General features: G+C 38.8%; 1 protein-coding gene across 2 annotated transcripts in view; it reads right to left on the bottom strand.

Annotated features, from left to right (window-relative positions):
* Nucleotides 1–21936, bottom strand: part of B3GAT2 (beta-1,3-glucuronyltransferase 2) — a 65174-nt gene that overhangs the window by 24335 nt on the left and 18903 nt on the right. For both annotated transcript variants that reach the window (XM_045543820.1, XM_045543821.1), the window contains exon 2: nt 10676–10820. In XM_045543820.1, the coding sequence (XP_045399776.1) occupies nt 10676–10820 (145 nt within the window). The remainder of the gene's footprint in view (nt 1–10675; nt 10821–21936) is intronic.

Below are 21936 nucleotides of genomic sequence, written 5' to 3' on the forward strand. Positions count from 1 at the left end.
CTCTGGCAGTCAGCAGGTTTCCGAGATGCTAGAGAGCTTTACCTACCCTCACAAGCCCAAAAGCTGCTGCTGCCAATGAACTAGAAGCTTTTTGAAAACAAAGGCCCCTCAGGGTCACACCCCATTACCACAGACCCGAGCCAAGATGGCAGGCACCATACTGCTTCTCCACCCATCCTGTGCTTTTGTCCTCCCCAGGGAGCTTCAGCCCCTCAGTTTTTGTGCCATTTGTCCTCACAAAAAACGTTTCCCAACTCCAGCTCAGACTGTAGTGGCCACAGGGGCCAAGGTCCTGGGAGAACTATGTGATCCCAGAGCTTGAACACTCCTGGGGGACTGGCTTCTGGGGAGAGGGACAAAGGGGACCAAAGTGCCAGCTCTCCTCCATTCAGACTCTTTTCCTCCCTCTCTACTCCCCTGCCCACCGCTGCTGAGTGGCGTGGGTGCCCCAAGGGGCAATTGAGACAATATTCTCAGAAGCAGCTCCTTCCCCTCTGTTGGCACAACCACTACATGGAGGCTCCTACAGAGAGTAGTGCTCACACCGTTCCTCTTAAAGACCTGCAGTGAACAAAGGGGTGCTTGGACTGTGAGCTCTCTCCACTGCTGCTTGCCTGGCTGCTCTAGCAGAGTATGACATACCCTGAGATGGAGGGACATTAAACCTACTTGAGCACTCCACAGGCAACTCAGGACACTTCTCCCTGGCACCATGAGGAATTGAACTTGGGGGACCAGGGGACAGGTTTGCAGGCTGGATCTCATTTCCCCAGGACTTGATCATGTTGCTCGGGGCACAGAGGGGAGATCTGTGAACTAATCTTGGGAGGTGAGGGAGCCCATGTGGGCAGAACTAAGAGAAGACTCTAGTGTGGGTCTGAGCTGCAGTGCACTCAGAAAGAAACCCTCCCCCCACAGGAAAGCCATGCTTTCTCTCAGGGGTGAGATCTTGGACAAGGAAGCTTCTAGGCTGTGATGACATAGCTGGTAAACTCAGCTAGCTTGGGCTGCTCCTTCCAGTCAGATGCTGTAAGGACACCTCAGGCAGGGGAGGAAAGAGAAGAGTGAAACCCACTCCTGATATCCCAACTGGGAATCCAAGATGGCCCATCCCCAGTAAGCAGTTCTGGCTTGGAGGGTCACTTGAGCCACTCCCTGGTGGTCTTCCCCAGTAGCCTAGGAGTTGATCATTGACCCTTGCCAAAACAGCTCTTGGGTCAGCCTTTGTGAAGACTGAATGCAGGCTCAATCAACCCAGCCCTGACTAGCCTCATTCCTCAACCAACCTCTGCTATGGTGGAGAATAAGGAGTCCCCTGGAAGCTCCAGGGTCCCACTCACCACCTGGGGCATTTGAGTGCTTCTCCTGAGGGGCTAGAGCTTTTCACAGGTCACAAAAAACAACACTGCAGCTGGCTTTTTCCTTCAAGTGCCATCTGCAGGCAAGGAGGACAACTTGTCCAATCCATTACAGAATTTACCGACTCATTCATACAGGGCATAGCTAATTCTTACCCACAAGCACCACCTACTGTCTCAGAAATTAAATAGGGCATCCCAATATAATTCAAACTGTTAAGAAGACCACGGGGCTGGGGAAAAAGAAAGAACTTCAAAGATTTCCATCTTCCATTGTCAACAAGAGACACGGAATCTGCCCAGGCACATAGTACACCACTGCTCTAGCCTACAAATAACTAGCAATTCAGAAAACCACCACACTAAGGCTATCTATAACCAAAGTATCCATCCAGAATCTAGACCCCCATCCAAGTTCTCACAAGCAAACCCAAAGGTCCTTACCCAACATATGCTACGGACACACACTTAAAAGGGTGGGAAAGCCCCATATAAACAAAAGAAAATCCAAATACAAGAAGTGACAACTGCACCAGATGAGAAGGAATCAGTGCAAGAACTCTGGAAGTATGAAAAATTAGAGGGAAATGACCCTGGCAGATGACACCAGCTCTCTAGCAAGGGATCCCATCCAAAATGAAAATACTGAAATGACAGAGAAAGAATTCCAAATATGGATTGTAAGGAAGCTCAATGAAATCCAAGAGAAAATGGAAAACCCACTCAAAGAAACCAGGAAAACAACTCAGGAAATAAATGAAAAATTTACTAAAGAGATAGATATATTAAAAAAAAAACAAATAGAACTTTGGGAAATGAAAAAGTCACTCAGGGAAATATAAAATACACTGGAAAATTTTAAGAGAAGATTAAACCAAGCCAAAGAAAGAATTTCAGAGCTTGAAAACAATTCTTTCAAGTTAACCCAGTCAGTAAAAAATAAAGAACAAAGAATCAAGAAGAATGAACAAAGTTTCTGAGAAACGTGGGATTATGTAAAATGGCTAAATATAAGAATCATGGGCATCTCTGAGGGTGAAGAAGAAAAAGCACAAGGCCTGGAATACTTATTTGAGGAAATAATTGAGGAAAATTTCCCTAGTCTTGCCAGAGATATGGATATCCACACAGAGGAAGCTGAATGAACACCTGAGAGATTCATTGGAAAAAAGGAATCATCAAGGCACATAGTCAACAGATTGGCCAAATGCAACTTAAAGAAGAAACTCCAATGAGCCATGAGGCGAAAACATCAAGTAGCTTACAAACGAAAGCCCATCAGACTAACAGCAGATTTCACAAGAGAAACCTTAGAAGCCAAGAAGAAATAGGGTCCTATCTTTAGTCTCTACAAATAGAATAACTGCCTGCCAAGAATTTAGTATCCCGCTAAACTCAGTTTCATAAATGAAGGAGAAATAAAGTCTTTCCCAGACAAGCAAACCATAAGGGAATTGTCATGACTAGACCAGTCCTACAGGTAATATTCAAAAGTGCATTATACATGCAAGAACACAATTGAAACCACCAGTGTAAAAACACCCAAAAGTTACAGCTCACAGCTATTATAAAACTAGCATAAGAGGGAAAACACAACAATAAGGTACCAGCCAACATGATGAAAAGTACATCCCACATATCAATACTAACAATCAATATGAATGGTCTGAATGCCCCTCTTAAAAGACACAGACTGTCTAAATGGTTGAAAAAACAACCCAAGTATAGGCTGTCTCCAGGAAACACAACTAACCCACAAAGACTCACATAGACTCAAGGTAAAGTGATGGAAAAAAGTATTCCATGGAAATAGAAACCAAAAGTGACCAGGTGTAGTTAGCTACTCTCATATCAGATAAAATAGACTTTAAATCAACAATGGTAAAAAATAGACAAAGATGGTCATTATATAATGGTAAAGGGACAATTCAACAAGAAGACGTAACAATCCTAAATATATATGCACCTAACACTGGAGCTCCCAGTTTCATAAAGCAAATTCTTCTAGATCTAAGCAAAGAAATGAACAGTAGCATCTTAATAGTCTGAGCCTTCAACACTCCACTGACACTACTGGACAGATCACTGAAGCAGAAAATGATTTTAAAAACACTGGACTTTAACAGAATCAAGAATAAATGGACCTAAAAGACATTTTTCAGATGATTCTTCCCCCAAACTACTGAATATACATTTTTTTTTACCAGCAAATGGGACATTTCCCAACATTGAACATATCTTAGGCCAGAAAACAAGTCTCAGTAAATTAAAAAAAAATCAAAATCATACCATGTATCTTCTCAGACCACAGTGGAATAAAACTAGAAATCAATTCCAAGAGAAACATTCAAATCTATACAAAGTCATGGAAATTACATAACCTGCTACTGAATGATTCTTGGGTCAATGAAGAATTAAGATGGAAATCAAAAGATTCCTAGAACTGAATGACAAAGGAATCACAAGCTATCAAAATCTATGAGATACAGAAAAAGCAGCCCTAAGGAGAAAGTTCACAGCCATAAATGCCTACATCAGAAAGACAGAAAGAACACAAATTATTATAACATCCTAATGTCACACCTCAAGGAACTAGGAAAACAAACTAAACCTAAAGCTAGGAGAAGGAAAGAAGCAACAAAGCTCAGAACAGAAACAAAAAAAATGGAAACCAAAAAAATAATATAAAGGATCAACAAAACAAAAAGTTGGTTCTTTGAAAAGATAAATAAAATTGGTAGACCACTAGCCAGATTAACCAGAAACAGAAGAGAAAGGGACTCAAGTAACCAAATCAGAAAAGGAGACATTACAATTGATACTGAAGAAATACAAAATATCATCCATGAATACTGCAAAAACCTCTATGCAAAAAAAATAGAAAACCTAGAGGAAATGGGTAAATTCTAGGAAACATACAAACTTCTAACCCTAAATCAGGAGTAATAAACAGAAACTCTGAACAGGCCAATAATGGGCAGTGAGGTTGAAGCAGTAATAAAAAATCTCCCAACAACAAAAAAGCCCCTGAAGAGACAGATTCACAGCTGAATTCTACCAGACCTACAAAGAACTGGTACTATCTTACAGAAACTATTCCATAATAGTGAGAAGGAGAGAATCCTCCCTAACTCATTTTATGAATCCAGTATCACCCTGATACCAATGGCAGAAAAGGACACAGCAAAAAAAGAAAACTACAGACCAATATCTCTTATGAACACAAATGCAATATTCCTCAAGAAAATACTAAGAAGCTAAATTCAGCAGCACATCAAAAAGATAATCCACCATGACCAAGTGGGCTTCATTCCAGGTACGCAAAAATGGCTCAACATATGTAAATCAATAAGTGTGATTCACCACATAAACAGAAGCAAAAACAAAGACCATGTGATCATCTCAATAGATGTAGAAAAAGCATTCAATAAAATCCCTTTCATCATAAAAACCTCAACAAACCAGGCATAGAAGGAACATATCTCAAAATTATAAAAGCCATTTATGAGAAACCTACAGTCAACATCATACTGAATGAGCAAAAGTGGAAAGCATTCTTCCTAAGAACTGGAACAAGACAAGGGTGCCCACTGTCACCACTTCTATTCAACATACTATTGGAAGTCCTAATCAGAGCAATCAGTCAAGAGAAGGAAATAAAAGGCATCCAAATCAGGAAAGAGGAGGTCAAACTGTCTGTTTGCTGATGATATGATCTTGTATCTAGAAAATCCTAAAGATTTTGCCAAAAAACTCCTGGAATTGATAAATAAATTCAGCAAAGTCTCAGGTTACACAATCAATGTAAACGAATCAGTAGTATTTCTACATACTAGAAACACTCTAGTTGAGAGTCAAATCAAGAACCCAATACTGGCCAGACGCGGTGGCTCATGCCTGTAATGCTAGCACTCTGGGAGGCCGAGGCAGGTGGATCGCTCGAGGTCAGGAGTTCGAGACCAGCCTGAGCAAGAGCGAGACCCCCGTCTCTACTAAAAATAGAAAGAAGTTATATGGACATCTAAAAATATATATAGAAAAAAATTAGCTGGGCATGGTGGCACATGCCTGTAGTCCCAGCTACTTGGGAGGCTGAGGCAGAAGGATTGCTTGAGCCCAGGAGTTTGAGGTTGCTGTGAGCTAGGCTGACGCTATGGCACTCTGGCCAGGGTGACAGAGCGAGACTCTGTCTCAAAAAAAAAAAAAAAAAAAAGAACTCAATACCATTCATAATAGCTACAAAGGAAATAAAATACCTAGGAATACACTTAACAAAGGAGGTTACAGACCTCTACAAGGAGAACTACATACAAAACACTGATGAAAGAAATCACAGATGATACGAACAAATGGAAAACCATCCACTGCTCATGAACTGGTAGAATAAACATTGTTAGTATGTCCATAATGTCCAAAGTGATTTACAGATTCAATGCAATTCTCATCAAAATACCAGCATCATTTTTTACAGATCTCAAAAAAATAATACTAAGCATCATTTGAAAACAAAAAAGAGCCCAAATAGCCAAAGCAATCTTAAATAAAATGAACAAATCTGGAGGCATCACGTTACCTGACTGGAAATTATACTACAAGGTTATAGTAAAGAAAACAGTGTGGTATGGGTATAAAAGTAGAGACATAGACCAATGGAACAGAATAGAGAACCCAGAAATATAATACAACCATCTACCTACAACCAACTGATCTTCATCAAAGTAGACAACAACATACACTGGGGAAAGGAATTCCTATTCAATAAATGGTACTGAGAAAATTGGATAGCCACATGCAGAAGAATGGAACAGGATCTCTACCTCTCATCATATACAAAAATTAATTTAAGATGGATTAACAGATTAACTGCCATGTGAGTTGTATTTAACTCATGCCAGTTTTGAGCCCAGGGTCTCATGAAGCATATATAACTTAAACGTCTGTTTATCTTGGGAGCCATGTGGTGTGCAGGCAACTCACGCTGCCATGCTGTAGTATACATGTCACTTGATGAGTGGGCCCCTGAGTGAAACCCTGCAGTTGGTTCGTGAACAGCCTATCTGATGATGTTCTTATTGTTACAATTAATATTGACAACTTAACTGCCTATAACTCACCCACAGAAAACAATAAAAAGTAAAAAATTTTTAATTAAATTAGGAAGGATCATTTTGTTTTCGAAGTTTTTATTCTATTTTCATAATAAAACACTGTGGCCACAAGGAAAAAACACTTTTTTCTAGTGTGGCAGTCAATGTGTTAAAGACTTAAATGTATGGCATAAAACCATAAAAGCTCTAGAAAAATGTAGGAAAAACTCTTTTAAACATTGGCCGAGGTAAAGAATTTATGACAAAGACCTCAAAGGCAAATATAGCAACAACAAAAAAAATAAATAAATGGGATTTTAATTAAAAAGCTTCTGCGTGGCAAATAAAATAATCAATAGAGTAAATGGACAACCATAGAATGGGAGAAAGTATTCACAAACTATAAATCTGACAAAAAACTGATATCCAGAATCTATACAGAACTCTCAGCAAGAAAAAAACAAACAACCCCATCAAAAAGTGGGAAAAAGACATGAACAGAAGTTTTTCAAAATAAGACAGACAAATGACTAACATATGATAAAATGCTCAACATCACTGATCATCAGGGAAATGCAAATTAAAACTACAATGAGATATCACCTTACCCCTAGCAGAATGGCCATTACTAGAAAGTCCAAAAACAATAGGTGCTGGCATGGATGCAGAGAGAAAGGAACGCTTATACACTGTTGGTGGGACTGTGAATTAGTACAACCTCTATGGAAAACAGCATGGAGATTCCTCAAAGAAATAAATGTAGAGCTACCATTCCATCCAGAAATCCTACTGCTGGGTATTTAGCCAAAGGAAATGAAGCCATTTTATTAAAAAGAAGCTGTACTCAAATGTTTATCATGGCTCACAACTGCAAAGATGTGGAATCAACCTAAGTGTTCTTCAATTCATGAGTGGATAAAGAAAAATGTGATGCATATATATATATATACACACACACACACACACACACACACACACACACCATGGAGTACTACTCAGCCATAAAAAGGAATGAAATAATGTCATTTGCAGCAATATGGAGTGAATGCTATCCTAAGTGAAGTGTCTCAGGAATGGGAAACCAAACACCAAACTCCCACTCACTAAGTGGGAGCCAATAGGTGGGTACACATGGGCACAAAGTGATATAAAGGACATGAGAAACCAAGAAGAGGGAAGGTGGGTATGGGATAAAAACTTACCTATTGGGTACAATGAACACTATTCTGATGATGGGCACACCAAAAGCCCTGACTTTAGTATCATACAAGATATCCATGTAATAAAAACACTTGTACCCCTTTAACTAATATTTTGAACTAAAAAAGAAATTTTTAAAAGCTGATTGATTTCCTCATATAAAAAATTTCATTTTTTTCTTAATCAGCTTTGCAAATATAAGAGACACTCAGGCTCCATTATGGTCCTCTCACTTGAAGATCACAGCATTTTCAAAGCCGTGCTCCTCAGACTGTCCACAGCAGGGGTATGGGCTCCCAGCTTCTTTCTCTCCTTCTGGAGATTGTGTGAGAGAGAGAAAGAGAGAGAGAGAGTGTGTGTGTTTGTATATGTAATCTGAAGATGAGGTTGGAAGAACCATTTGAACATGAAGGCATAAAAGCTCTTTTCCTTCTTCCCACAGAGAATAAATGAATCGTATGTGGAACATAAAGAAAGCTCTGAATTTTCAAGTTTTAGAATTCAAACAGTCTCAAAAACAGAATCATTAGCCTAATCAACCAAATCACTCACACTTAAAAGACTTCCAAAAATATTAATAATTTACTGAAAACTAAGATGCAAAGCAAGTTTGTATGTGAAATGAAAAGAATTATTTGGTGTGACAAAAGTTGTTTTCTTAGAGACAGATATTTTATTCCTATTTTAAAACAAAGATAATCAATGCAAAGCAAGCAAATCATTCATAGTTTATTATCATGGGTATGTCTTTACTGAGCTTTGAAAATACATAGAAATGCTTAGAAAAATCCCAACATCGGTCATGTCATGGAGAAAAATTTCCCATAGAATTTGGCAGTGAAAGAAACATCAAATAAATGTCTTGTGCCAGGCCAGCTGCATGCACAAAACTCATGTGTCTTCCTTGAATTTTAGAAATATCGATTTGGACCCAAATTCTGGGGGAACCAATATAAATATTCAACCAGCTTATTGGATACCTGATCATCTACATAAAGTTCTTACATTAAGATCTAGGAAGAGTTACCCAATTGCCCTCACCTTGAAAAGACCCATGCAAGGTACCAGGCAGACAGCCCATGTGTGAGGAGCTATGCCTGGGGAGTGTGTGTCGAAACAAGCTCTGGGACAGATCAGGGACTCAGAAGTCCAGGGGCTTGGGCTTTTCTTTGAGCTTCTCAAGGTGGGAAGCTAGCAAATGGAGGCATATATGAGAGGGCCTTGGTGGTTTTCTCCTGCAACTGCCTCATTTTACATGTGAGGAAACTAAGTCCCAGAGAAGCAAAAGGACTTTCCCTAACAGTTTCTGAATTTTCTGCTCAAGGCCTTGTTCACTTCTGGGCAGCAAGAGGGCTGGTTTTTAAAAGATCCATTATGGTCAGCCTTACAGTTTCAGAGCCATGGACTCAGACTGGATGACAAAAGGCCTCTTTTGAGAGTCCTCAGGAGCCTCCCAGGACGGCTCACCTGCCTCTCTGTCCACCTCCAGGTAAACGCCTTGGCTGAGATGCCAGCTCAGCCCTGGGGCTGTAAGAACTGAAGACCAAAGGGTCTGGCTGGGGTGGACAGCGGGGTGGAGAGGGGACCTGAGGGAGGACGATCAGGGAAGGGCAAGAGGTCTAGACTGCCCTGGGGGTCAAAGACCACAGCACGCAGTTCCACAAAGCTACGCTCTGACAATGTCTGTTAAACACTGAGTAAAACTCTCCCAGTTTGTCTTCTCCCATGACGCAGTGCAGTGTGACAGACTCACCACGCGGCTATCCATGAGAGCCCTGTCCCCAATCGATTCCTAGCATTCTTCATGATCTGGCTCCCTCCAATTTACGGTATTACCAGAATGAAGGTGATGAATCCAGTTCAGAACATAGCCTTCATCCCATCAGAATTCTGAGCATAGAGATTTTGACTCCAGTTCGGAAGCACGCACGGAAGATTGGGCCCACGCAGGCTGACACGCAGACAGGGCTGTGCTTCAGAGCTGAAGATTGATGAGACCAATTCTGAAGCCTTTCTGCCTTCATCTTCTGGGGTGTATAGATGTCAGTGATTTTTTTTTTCCCTCTGAGCCTCATGTTTCAAACTTCATGCTTCCACAGTTATCACAGGCATCCTTTTATATAACCCACAGAAAATGATTTGCTTTATGACAAAGAAGCATTTTAGAGCTTGTGGTCTGCTACGGGTCTAACTGAATTCAGTTGGTTGTTCAGGGAACAATAACTTTAAAAGACAGTTATACTTGAAGTTAATGAATGCTTGAAAACCAATAATCTAATTTTATATTTGGATTATATGTATCCATAAAGCACTAAAATTATCAGTAAGCATTGAAATGGCTTGTCACTTATATCATTATTGCATTTATCAATAAACACATGACATATTTTAATATATTGACCTTACTGAGAAGAGAACCAAAAGGTTCCAGCTAACAGACCCCTGGGAGGCAGCAGCCAGGTCTGGGTTTCACCACTGAATCCCCAGTGCCCAATCCAGGACCTGCCACGTAAGTGTTTTCTGGATAAACAGGTGACGAAATGGAACAGAGTAAGCATTTTCTAATCACCCCCCAAATCAGTATCTACTTGAATTAACCGAAGAGCCTATTTTAAAAGTTTAGTTAAATATTTCCCTTGCTGAGTATGATACTCCCTAGGGTTTTGTCCAGATCGGTCGTTTAACACATTGACTGCCACACTAGAGAAAAAATTTGTTTCCTCAGGGCCATGGTGTTTTATTACAAACATAGAATACAAACTTTGAAAACAAAATGATCCTTTCTAATTTAATAAAAAAATTGTTATTTTTTATTGTTTTCTGTGAGTTATATGCAACTTGAAAAACAGTGCAAGTGGCTCCCAAGGTAAAGAGGCATGTGAGCTACATATGCTTCACAAAGCCTCAGGTCAAAACTGGCGTGAGTTAAGCACCACTCCCATGGCAGTTAATGTGTTAAAGCTTCCTTCTTCTGGGGCACATCACAGGAACAATCAGGCAGGTACAAATGTCCCCATCCACACTCCTCACCTGCCATGTCGATGGCAAAAGGCCTGTCTGCTCTCCAGCCGGTGTACCAACCAACGACTTTGCCATTTTCCACCAACGGACGTTCATAGCGTCGCCCACCAACCAGGCCCACGGGCCAGACAGAGACCTTGCGTGTGGTCCGCATCTATAAAAGGGGAAAAGAGATGTGTTTTAAGTTTCCTTAGGGAAAAGAAGGGAGGAAAGAAGTGAGAGCTACATGGAAGTATGGGGAGGGGGGTGTAGATTTTAAATGTTGAAGGTTTCCAAACAGAATCGTCTATTGATGGACCACTGCCCCAATCCACTATGTTTGTCTGTCCAGTGCGGCATAAATTTAGCTGGTGGCTCAAAGCTCAATAAAAAGAAAGTGGGTGTCCATGCCTCGGCATCACTTATTTGAAGCTAAGGTGTGACTATCAAATATTTTCTATTTGTTTCAAAGTTGAATCTTTTAAATAATACTTCGTATCTTCTAAAGTAAGAAGGTTTAATTCCTCTTAAGGAAACTTCACTACTTAGAGCAAAAACTTCACCCAGAGGAGCCACAGGAATATCCTTTCTCTGAATTTTTATTGCTATACATACATAAAGATCTTGGCTGAGGACATTAATAATGGGATCTAGATACAGAAACGACACCGGGCATCCTCTAAAGTGACCAAGAAAAACACGCACCCTAAAAACTTGCTTGCTTTTTAAGGGCCAAGCTAGAGAGAAGAGTGACTAGTACAGGCAACTGGAGTAGCGATCCTCGTCTGGCACACAGTTACAGGTAGTAAAATCCTGGTTAAACACAACCCTCAATGGAAAGTTAACAGCTGGATTTGTTTAGGGGAAAGACATGCTCACAAGAAATCTTGCTGATATCAGGCAGCATTTTGGGGGAAGACCAACCACTACCACCTCCACCCACCACCTTCTTCCAGGGCATAGGGCGAGCAGTCCACATAGCACCTTAGTGCAAACTAGAAAAAGGTGCCCCTTTCTCAGGCAAACACACTCCACGCTGGTGCCCATGGCACGGCCATCACAGGACAAGCTGGATTTAAGCTCCACTCACACTGACAGTTCGGTGTACCTGCATGGCTGCGTGAGGTGGAGCTATTGTTAAAGTAATTATAATTTCAACACCAATACTTTACGTTTTATTTGCTACAGAAATGAACTGGGTCACGATTAGTTAACCAGTGGTTAAATGATTATCAATCAAGGAATTTTTTTATGAAAGGAAGAAAAATGATATACTTGAGACAAACTTTCAAATACAATTGAAATGGAAGTTATACAAAACTCAAAGTAAGTAAAAGCTCCCATTAGCCAAGCATCCCAATTTTACTTATTATTATTCCCACCTTGTTCTAAAAAGAAGATTTAAGGGGGTGGAGCATTCCAGGTAATGAAGATCTCACCGCATTGGTCTGCCTTGAATCTGAAATTACTATTTTTTATACTATCACTTTTTCAATAATTAATCACAATTATCTTCTGTTAGCTCATATTAACTTCTACGATGATTTTTTAAATGCTCTACTGGTGGTACAACTGACTCCAGAAAAAAGTTAATAAGCCTGAGACTGTTATCTTTAGAAAGGTCTGCTTGCACGGCTGGCCCTTAGCTAGGATCTGGGAACTTGACTTTTGAATCACTGCCTACACAGATAAAGTTGCTTTGTCTGCCTGGGGCACTGAACAACTCCTTTCCTTTTGGGAATCTGAAATTTTGGTGGCCCAGGGCTGCCTATGAGACCAGCCCCCACTAAAAACCCTGAATTCTGCGTCTCAAATGGGTTTCCCTGGATGTACACATTGTATACCTGTGGTTTCATTTTCATTGCGGGAGGGAAAGCGTGCTCTGAGTGATCCCTCATGGAAGGGAGGAAGGAAGGGTAGGAAGCCGGCACACGGATACCTCCAACCCCTGCCTGGTGTCTTTTTCCTTTACTGATCCAGCTGTGCATTCTTGCTGCATCCATGTAGTAAATCTAAGCCACAGTGCAACTGAGTCCTATGAGTCCTAGTAAATCACCAAACAGGTAGTGGTCTTGGGGACCCCTAAAATGCTGATAGAGAATAAAATACAAGATTTTAAAAGTGTATAATTTAATACATTTTGACGTATTTATGTAGGCATCACCACAATTAAGATAACATATCCAGCATCCCCCAAAGTTTCCTTTTACTCATTCTTAATCTACCTCTCCAGTCCCTCTCCACATCCCCTATCCCCAGGGAACCCCTAATCTCCTTTCTATCATTATACATTAGTTTGCACTTTCTAGAATTTTACATGAATATAATCATACAGCATGTAGAGTCTATGTGTAAATACAGCTTCTTTCACTCAGCATAATTATATGAAGATTCATTCATTTGTAACATGTATCTATATTTCATTCCTTTATATTGCTGAATGGTATTCTACTGTGTGGATTATATTAATACTACAGTTTATCCATTTCCCTGTGGATGGACGTTTGCATTGTTTTGAGCTTTGGGCTATTACAGATGAAGTGGCTATAAACCTGTGCACAAGTCTGTGAATTTCATTTTTTTTGATAAATACCTAGGATGTGAATGGCTGGATCATTCCGTAGGTGTACATTTACCTTTTTAAGAAACCACCAGATTATTTTCCAAAATGGTCGTGCCATTTTACATCCCCACCAGCAGAGTATGAGAGTTTCAGTTCCTCCACATCCTCACCAACACTTGGTATGGCCAGTTTTCAATTTTAGCAATTCTAACGGGTGTTAGTAATATCTCATTATGGTTTTAATTTACATTTTTCTAATGACTAACGATGTTGAGTATTCTTTCATGTGCTTACTGCCATTAGCATTTCTTTTTTGGTAACAAGTCTGTTCAAATCTTCTGTTCATTTTTAAAAAATTGGTTGTTTTCTCACTATTGAGTTTTGAGAGTTATTTATATATTCTGCATATAATATTTACATACAAATATTTGTATGATTTGTAAATATTTTCTCCCAGTCTGTGGCCCATCTTTTCATTCTCATAACAGTGTCTTTTGAAGAACAGAAATTTTTAATGTTGATGATATCCAATTTATCAATTTGTTCTTTTATGGATCATACTGTTGGCTGTTATATCTAAAATATCTTTGCCTAATCCAAGGTCACAAGGATTTTCTCCTCCTTTCTAGAAGTATTATAGTTTCAGGTCATATATTTTGATTATGACCCACTTTCTGTTAATTGTCATATGTGGTATGAAGAAATTAACTGAAGCTTTTTTCCCCTCTTTTGGTACATGGATATCCAAAAATTGTTCCAACTATATCTAATTGTCCTGGAACAAGTGAACTGCTTTTGCATCTTTGTCAAAAATAAATTGTGCACATATGTGTGGGTTGTTTTCTAGATGCTCTATTCTGATCCATTGTTCTATTTGGTGATATTGATGCCAATATCAATTTCTGGATTTACCATAGCTTTATGAGAATTCTATTTTTTTTCTTTCTTTCTTTCTTTTTTTTTTTTGAGACAGAGTGAGACTCTGTTGCCCGGGCTAGAGTGCAGTGGCGTCAGCCTAGCTCACAGCAACCTCAAACTCCTGGGCTCAAGCAATCCTCCTGCCTCAGCCTCCTGAGTAGCTGGGACTACAGGCATGTGCCACCATGCCCGGCTAATTTTCTCTCTATATATTTTTAGTTGTCCATATAATTTCTTTCTATTTTTAGTAGAGACGGGGTCTCGCTCTTGCTCAGGCTGGTCTCAAACACCTGAGCTCAAATGATCCACCCGCCTTGGCCTCTAAGAGTGCTAGGATTACAGGCGTGAGCCACCGTGCCCGGCCTATGAGAATTCTTATAACAGGTAATATTAGCCTTCCAACTTTGTCTTTCATTTTCCAAGCTGTTTTGACTGTTCTAGGTCCTTTCATTTCCATAGGAATTTCAGAGACAGTTGTCAATTTCAGCAAATTCTGACTGAGATTGAATGGAATCTATTAATTTAGTGAATCTTAATATTGTGTCTTCTAACCTACAAGCATAATCTCTTTATATTTATTTAGGTCTTTAATTTCTCACACCAATGTTTTGGTGATTTAATTCTTGAATCAATATTAACACTTAATGCTTTTGTGTCCTAGGTCTTCTCCATAGGTGAGAAAAAATTCCAAAAAATTTACTAACATTTTCACAAAAATAGAGTCCCTCTTCCCCAACTTGCGACTGCTTTGGGCTGCTGTTTTCCTCACATGTGCAGAAAATGAAAACATTTCAAGTTTTTTGTTTTACATGTCAAATATGCCAAACACACAAAGAAAGTAAGTTAAACCTAACACATATGTTTGTTTTTTTAATTAACAGAATGGCTTTATATATAGGGCACTAAAAATTGTACTTTTTTGGGGGGGGTGGTATTTCCTTGAACTGATTATGATTTTTCAGCTCCTAAACTGCTTTTGCCTGGAACACTACATTTTCAAATCTGTGAAAAACTGGTGGGCAAACCCCATCTCAGACTTCTGGGTCCTCTTGAAAGTACATAAGGTTGTGCTCTGCATACAGCAGGTGCCAAACAACTCATGAGAAGTGTCTAAGCACCGGGTAGTAATTGAAACATGGGCCCACACATAATAAAATTAGTACCTGTCTGCGCTGTGCAAGAGACCTACTCACAATTAAAGAGGAAGATAATGAAAGAAGAGAAGGCAAAAAAATATTTTAAAGAAGGAAAAAAGAAATTGTCATTAAAGAGAATAATAAAGTATAACTGTGGGACCACTAGGAAGGGAACAATTCATGCTTGTAATCCTAGCACTCTGGGAGGCCGAGGCAGGCGGATTGTTTGAGCTCAGGAGTTTGAGACCCCATCTCTACTAACAATAGAAAGAAATTATATGGACAGCTAAAAATATATATAGAAAAAATTAGCCGGGCATGGTGGCGCATGCCTGTAGTCACAGCTACTTGGGAGGCTGAGGCAGGAGGATCGCTTGAGCCCAGGAGTTTGAGGTTGCTGTGAGCTAGGCTGACACCAGGGCACTCTAGGCCAGGCAACAGAGTGAGACTCTGTCTCAAAAAAAAAAAAAGGAAGGGAACAATTAGGTATGGCCATTGGAATTAAGCATGTTCTGTGGCAGACTTTTCATTTAAGCTGGGCCATAGAAGACATGTAGGATTTTGTCCACAGTATATGGAATGGCCTAGGTAGGGTTCCAGGTAATCAGATGAATCAAAGGGCAAAAGTTCTCATTTCTGACCCAGTTTCACACTAGAAAATGTAAGTTTTGCTAAGCGCACTGCAAATTTCTGAGAGCAACTCAGAGCTAACATTTGTTCATGTTTTATTTTTCCAGAGGGTTGGGTGTTAAAGGTGAGGTGATGACTATCTGAATGTAGGTGACGTGGCAGGATTATGCGTCCAAGTATGCTAAATTTTAACAAGTTGGTCATATAAATAGTTAGGAAATTTGAAGATTCAGATGCCCTTACCATCTACGCAGGGCTGGAGATTCACTGTGGAATGCTTCATCACAGAATTAGATACACAGCCCCTCCACTCAGACCACTATACTATATAGAGTGTGCCAGACATTTCAAAGGAAAATAGCACAGCTATTTACAGAACGTCTTCATTTCACCCCTGGGATCTATCCTTTGTTCTGTGTCCTTTTCACTCAATCTATGCTCTTTAAGGATTCCTTGGCAGCCACTTTCTTTTCTGAGAGGGGAAAAATATAACAACAACTGTGGCTATTAAAAGTAAAAGTACCTTCGTATAACTAAAACATTCTCAGTATTTAAAAGCTTTGTCACTTTCTTAACACAAAATAGCAGTTACATAACAGGCACAACTTCAGGTGCTTGGTGAGAACTCCAATCTAAATAAAGCAATGGATATTACGACAAAGTAGCAGCAATTCACATATTTATAAGAGTTATAAACAGGCCTGGCTCCAATAAGCACTCTCTTCCTATTTATTCAATGCTAGCTGTCATTTATTCCTCCTGCCACAACCTCCAATGAAACGGACAGGGCTTGCACAGCAATGTTAACCAACCAAACCCACAGCCAGAGTAATTTCCATAGACCCAATGGCCACAAAGGACACAGAAGATATATTTGGTGCATCTCCCAACTCCTCCAGGCTAAACGCCATTTAAACTTTCCCAGGGCTGGTAGTGCTTGTTTACTGCATCGTCATCTGCTCTAGGAAAGGAAAGAGGCAGGTGACTACTGTGCACTCCACGTCCAGTGACCCTTACACCAAAAACCAGCTCCTGTTTCTTCAGCTCACTTTTCTTTCTGCAGCTTTAAGCTGTGTCCTTTTGTTCCCTCCTTGGGAGACGGCTAACAGCCAGCCCCAGGGACTACAACACATCAGATCAATGTAGGCGATCATCAGAATCCCCTTACAGCAAAACACAAAAAGTTAAACAAATGCCTTTAGCTTCCTTGAAGATACACCACTAGTTGGAATCTTGTTTGATTTTTTTCCAAAGGGAAATGAATGAAGTTCTTGATCTTCTGAAATTTAAAATGCTATAGGCAACTTTAAGGAGTAGAGTTACAATAAAAAATGTGACACTCTGTATCTTGTTTTTTAAACTAACAATTTCAGTAGCAAAAGACAAACAAACAAAACCCACCAAATCCAATGGGACCCAATGAACTAAAGACACAAAGGAAAGAGCAGTGTAAATATGGTAAAGATTTGAATACAGAGGTGAAGACTTGGAAATGAGGGTCCTTTCCAATTTCATGCCCATAAACACCAGATATTTTCCAAAACATGAGCAGAGCTACATTTATATAATCCAACACAACCATACTTTTCTTTCTTTGGAAGCTTGAAAATTAGCATAATGTCTGCTCTTTTCTTCACCTTTCTCCCACCTGCCTCCTAATGATTTCACCATCCATTTCTTTCAACTCAATGCTATTCATGCCACACAGTGTCCTTCATATAACTTTATGTTATCCTGGATACTGTTTTTTTTTTTTTGCCTATTTTAATTCCCAGATAGTGCCATCACAACACACACTTTGAGGGACATAAGCAAATTATTTTAAGGAGCTAAAAATCCCAGAAAGCAGAACTGTTCTTAATGCTATATTCTCAATCCTTCTCCTAATTCATTGGGCAGAAGACTGAGTCTAACATTTCTTCCATACTTCCTTTATTTTTGCAATAAATGTATCACATATCTAATGGGTGTCCAGTCCTGTGCTAGGCCTTGAGCAAGTCAGACAAGGTCTTTGCCTCACAAAGCCAACATTCGAGGAAAGAAAAAGCAATGATACAACTACAGTCATGTGCCTTATAATGTTTTGGTAACATATGACAGTGGTCCCGTAGATTATAATGGAGCTGAAAAATTCCTAGGGCTGTATCTCCTAGTGATGATACAGCCCCTGTAGTGTGATGAGTTACTCACATATTCATATTTGTGGTTATGCTGGTGTAAAAAAACCTAATGTGTTGCCAGTTGTATAAAAATATAGCATATACAATTAGGTATATCAGACTTGATAATAAATGACTGTTACTAGTTTATTTACTATGCTTTTTTAAATCATTAAACTGTACTCCTTCTACTTAAAAAGTTAACTATAAAACAGCCCTAGGGAGATCCTTTATTCCAGAAAAAGGCATTATCATAGGAGATGACAGCTCTATATATGTTATTGCCCCTGAAGACCTTTCAGTGGGACAAGATATGGGGGTGGAAGACAATGATATCGGTGATCCTGACCCTGTGTAGGCCTATGCTAATGTGTGTTTGTGTCTTAGTTTTTGACAAAACAGTTTACAGAATAAGGATATAAAAAATATTTTTGTACAGCTGTACAATGTGTTTGTGCTTTAAGTGTTTTTACAAGAGTCAAAAAGTTAAAACAATTTAAAAGTTTATAAAGTAAAAAAGTTATAGTAAGCTAAGGTTAATTTATTATTGAAGAAAAAATTTTTTGTAAATTTAGTGTAATCTAATTGTACAGTGGTTTATAAAGTCTACAGTAGTATATAGCAATGCCCTGGACCTTCATATTCATTAACCACTGTTCACTGACTTGCGCTGAGCAATTTCTAGTCCTGAAAGCTCCAGGTGCTTGATATAGGTGTATCTTTTTCTCTTTACCTTCTATACTACATTTTTACTGCATCCTTTCTATGTTTGGATACACAAATACTTACCACTGTGTTACCACTAACTACAGTACTCAGTACAGTAACATGCTGTACAGGTTTGTAGCCTAGGAGCAATAGGCTGTACCATATAGCCTAGCTTTGTGGTAGGCTTTGTGCAAGTACATTCTATGATGTTTGCACAATGACAAAATCACATAAAGATACATTTCTCGGAACATATCCCTGTTGTTAAGTGATATATGCCTCTAAGTGCAAAATTAGTTACTTAATTTCTGTGCTGATAGGGCTATAAGGGAAATAGATGGTGTTATGAGAGCATGTTACAGAAAATCTCACCTGATCTGGGATCTCTTGTGGCTTCCTTGGGGACATTAGCAAGAGCTTAGCCTAAAGCATCAGTTACAGCATTAACCACCATGGACAGGAAGACCAAATACCTTCAAGGGAGAAAGGAACCTAGACCCCATCAAAGTACCCACAAGCAAACCCAAAGGTCCTTAGCCAACATATGCTACAGACACACCCTTAGGAGTGGGGGCCGGGGGTGGAGAAAAAGCACCATCAAAACAAGAAGCAATAGCTTCTCCAAGAATTCTGGAAGTATGAAAAATCAGAGTAAAAAGACACCCTCAAAGGAGCATACCTGCTCTCTAGCAATGAATCCCATCCAAAATAAAAATACTAAAATGACAGAGAAAGAATTCCACATACGATGCAGCAATTCTACTACTGGGTATATATCCAAAGGATATGAAATCAGTACATTGAAGAGAATTCCCATGTTGATTGTAGCATTATGAACAATAGCCAAGATATAAAATCAATCTAAGTATCCATCAACAGATGAATGGATAAAGAACATGGGGTACATATACAAAATAGGATACTATTCAGCCTTAAAAAAAAAAGACAGAAATCCTATAACTTGTGACAACATGGAAAACCTGGAGGACAACATGTTAAATAAAATGAGCCAGGATAAGAAAGACAAATACTGCATGATCTAACTTACATAAGGAATCTAAAAAAGTTAAACTCATAGAAACAGAGATTAAAATGGTTGTACCAGAGGCTGGTTGGGAGTGTGGGGGGAATTGGGAAGACGGTCAAATGACACAAAATTTCACTTACACAGGATGAATAAGTTTAAGAAATCTATTTTACATCACGGTGACTATAGTTAATAAAAATATATTGTATACTTAAAAATTGCTAAAAGAGTAGATTTTAAGTGTTCTCACCATACACAAAAAATAAGGATGTGAGGTTGTACATGTTAATTAGCTTGATTTAACCATTCCACAATGCATACATATATCAAAATATGTTGTATACTATATACATATCATTTTTGTCAATTAAAAAATTAAAAAGAAAAAAAAATCTTAACCCCTATGTCTCACACTATTCATAAAATTAACTCAAAATTGGATCATTAACCTAAACGCAAAAGCTAAAGTTTGTAAGTTTTATAAACTTGTAGAAAAAAATATAAGAGAAAATCTTTGAGGTATTAGGGTAAGCAAAAATTCCTTAGATAGGACATAAATATGAATGTTAATAAAATCTACAAATTAGACTTCACTGAAATTGAAATTTTCTACTCCTTGAAAGATACTGTTAGAAAAAATTTTAAAGTAAGCCGTAGGCTGGGAGAAAATATTCCAATACATATATCTGACAAAACACTGGTATTCAGAATACATAGAACTTTACAACTCAATAAAAAGACAACCCAATTTTAAAAATGGGCAAAAGATATGAACGGGCATTTCATCAAAAATAAATGAATAACCAATTGTCACATGAAAAGATACTCTATATCATCAGTCATTATAGAAGTGGAAATTAAAACTGTAGTAAGATACCACTATTTACCTACTAGAATGGCTAAACTAAAAGGTAGTAGCAAGAGTTGATGAAGATATGGAGTAACTTGGGAGTAAAAAAAGGTACAACTACTTTGGAAAAAAACTTGGTAGTTTCCTATAAAATTAAAAAAAAAACATACTTATCTTATGATCCAGCAATTCTATCCCTAGATATTTGGCCAAGAGAAATGAAAGCATATATCTACACAAAAACTTGTGCAAACTTATAAAAGCTTCATAACAACTTTATTCATAATAGTCATAAGCTGGAAACAGCCCAAATGTTCATCACTTGTAAACAGATAAATTGATAAATAAAATATACATACAATGGATATCAACTCAGCAACAAAAAGTAATGAATGGCTGATATCCATAACATGTATGAATCTCAAAAAACATAATGCTGAGTGAGGGAAGCCAGAGAAAAGGCTACATATTGTATTATCCCACTTATATGAAATTCTAGAATAGGTAAACTAATCTATAATGATAAAAAGCATGTCAGAGGATGAGAGTTGTAAGGACTGACTGCCAAAAGTCATGGGGGACAGTTACCAGTTAGTTATGAGGATGCGTGGATTTGCTAATGGGTGGGAAACTGCACTTAAAATGAGTACATTTTACTTTAAATCAACAAAGTTGATTTAAAATATAAACAAAATAATTAGGTGGTTTCAATATGAACTCATGATTGAAGGGCCTAGAAAAAGTAACACTCCAGTAGCAATAAAACACCTAACACACAGATCTTGATTTGTAAATACCATTCTCCACTAAAAGGAACCAGGGCCCCTTGCAGAAGGGGTTGATTTCAGGTCTGGCACAGGGTTGGGGAACTGAAAGTACCGGATGAGCCCAACATATCTTGTGGCAAAAAAGCAAAGAAGGTCTCAAAGATAAACAAGGTCAAGTTAAGTGAAGACAGAAGCTGATCTGAAGGGTTCCTGGCCAATCTGTGAACAATTTGAACATCAAAAAGAAAGACATAATGGATTAAAACACACTAGGAGAAAAGCTGATCCACAAGTTTATGGTTATAGGATGGAGTGTGGAGTGTGTGTGTGTGTGTGTGTGTGTGTGTAGCTGTTCTTGGGTAAAAGTTGTTGGAAAACAAAATATTCTGTCTCAAAGTATCACCCCATGGGTTATTTATTAATTCCAGGAGGAAAATATGCCTTCACAATAAAAGATTTGGTGATCGCTCCCTTGACCAAGTGGTCCAGCTTGGCATCACCATACCTAAGATGAGCTGACAATACGTGCTGCC

This window comes from Lemur catta, chromosome 2 (assembly GCF_020740605.2).
Source record: "Lemur catta isolate mLemCat1 chromosome 2, mLemCat1.pri, whole genome shotgun sequence".
NCBI lineage: Eukaryota > Metazoa > Chordata > Mammalia > Primates > Lemuridae > Lemur > Lemur catta.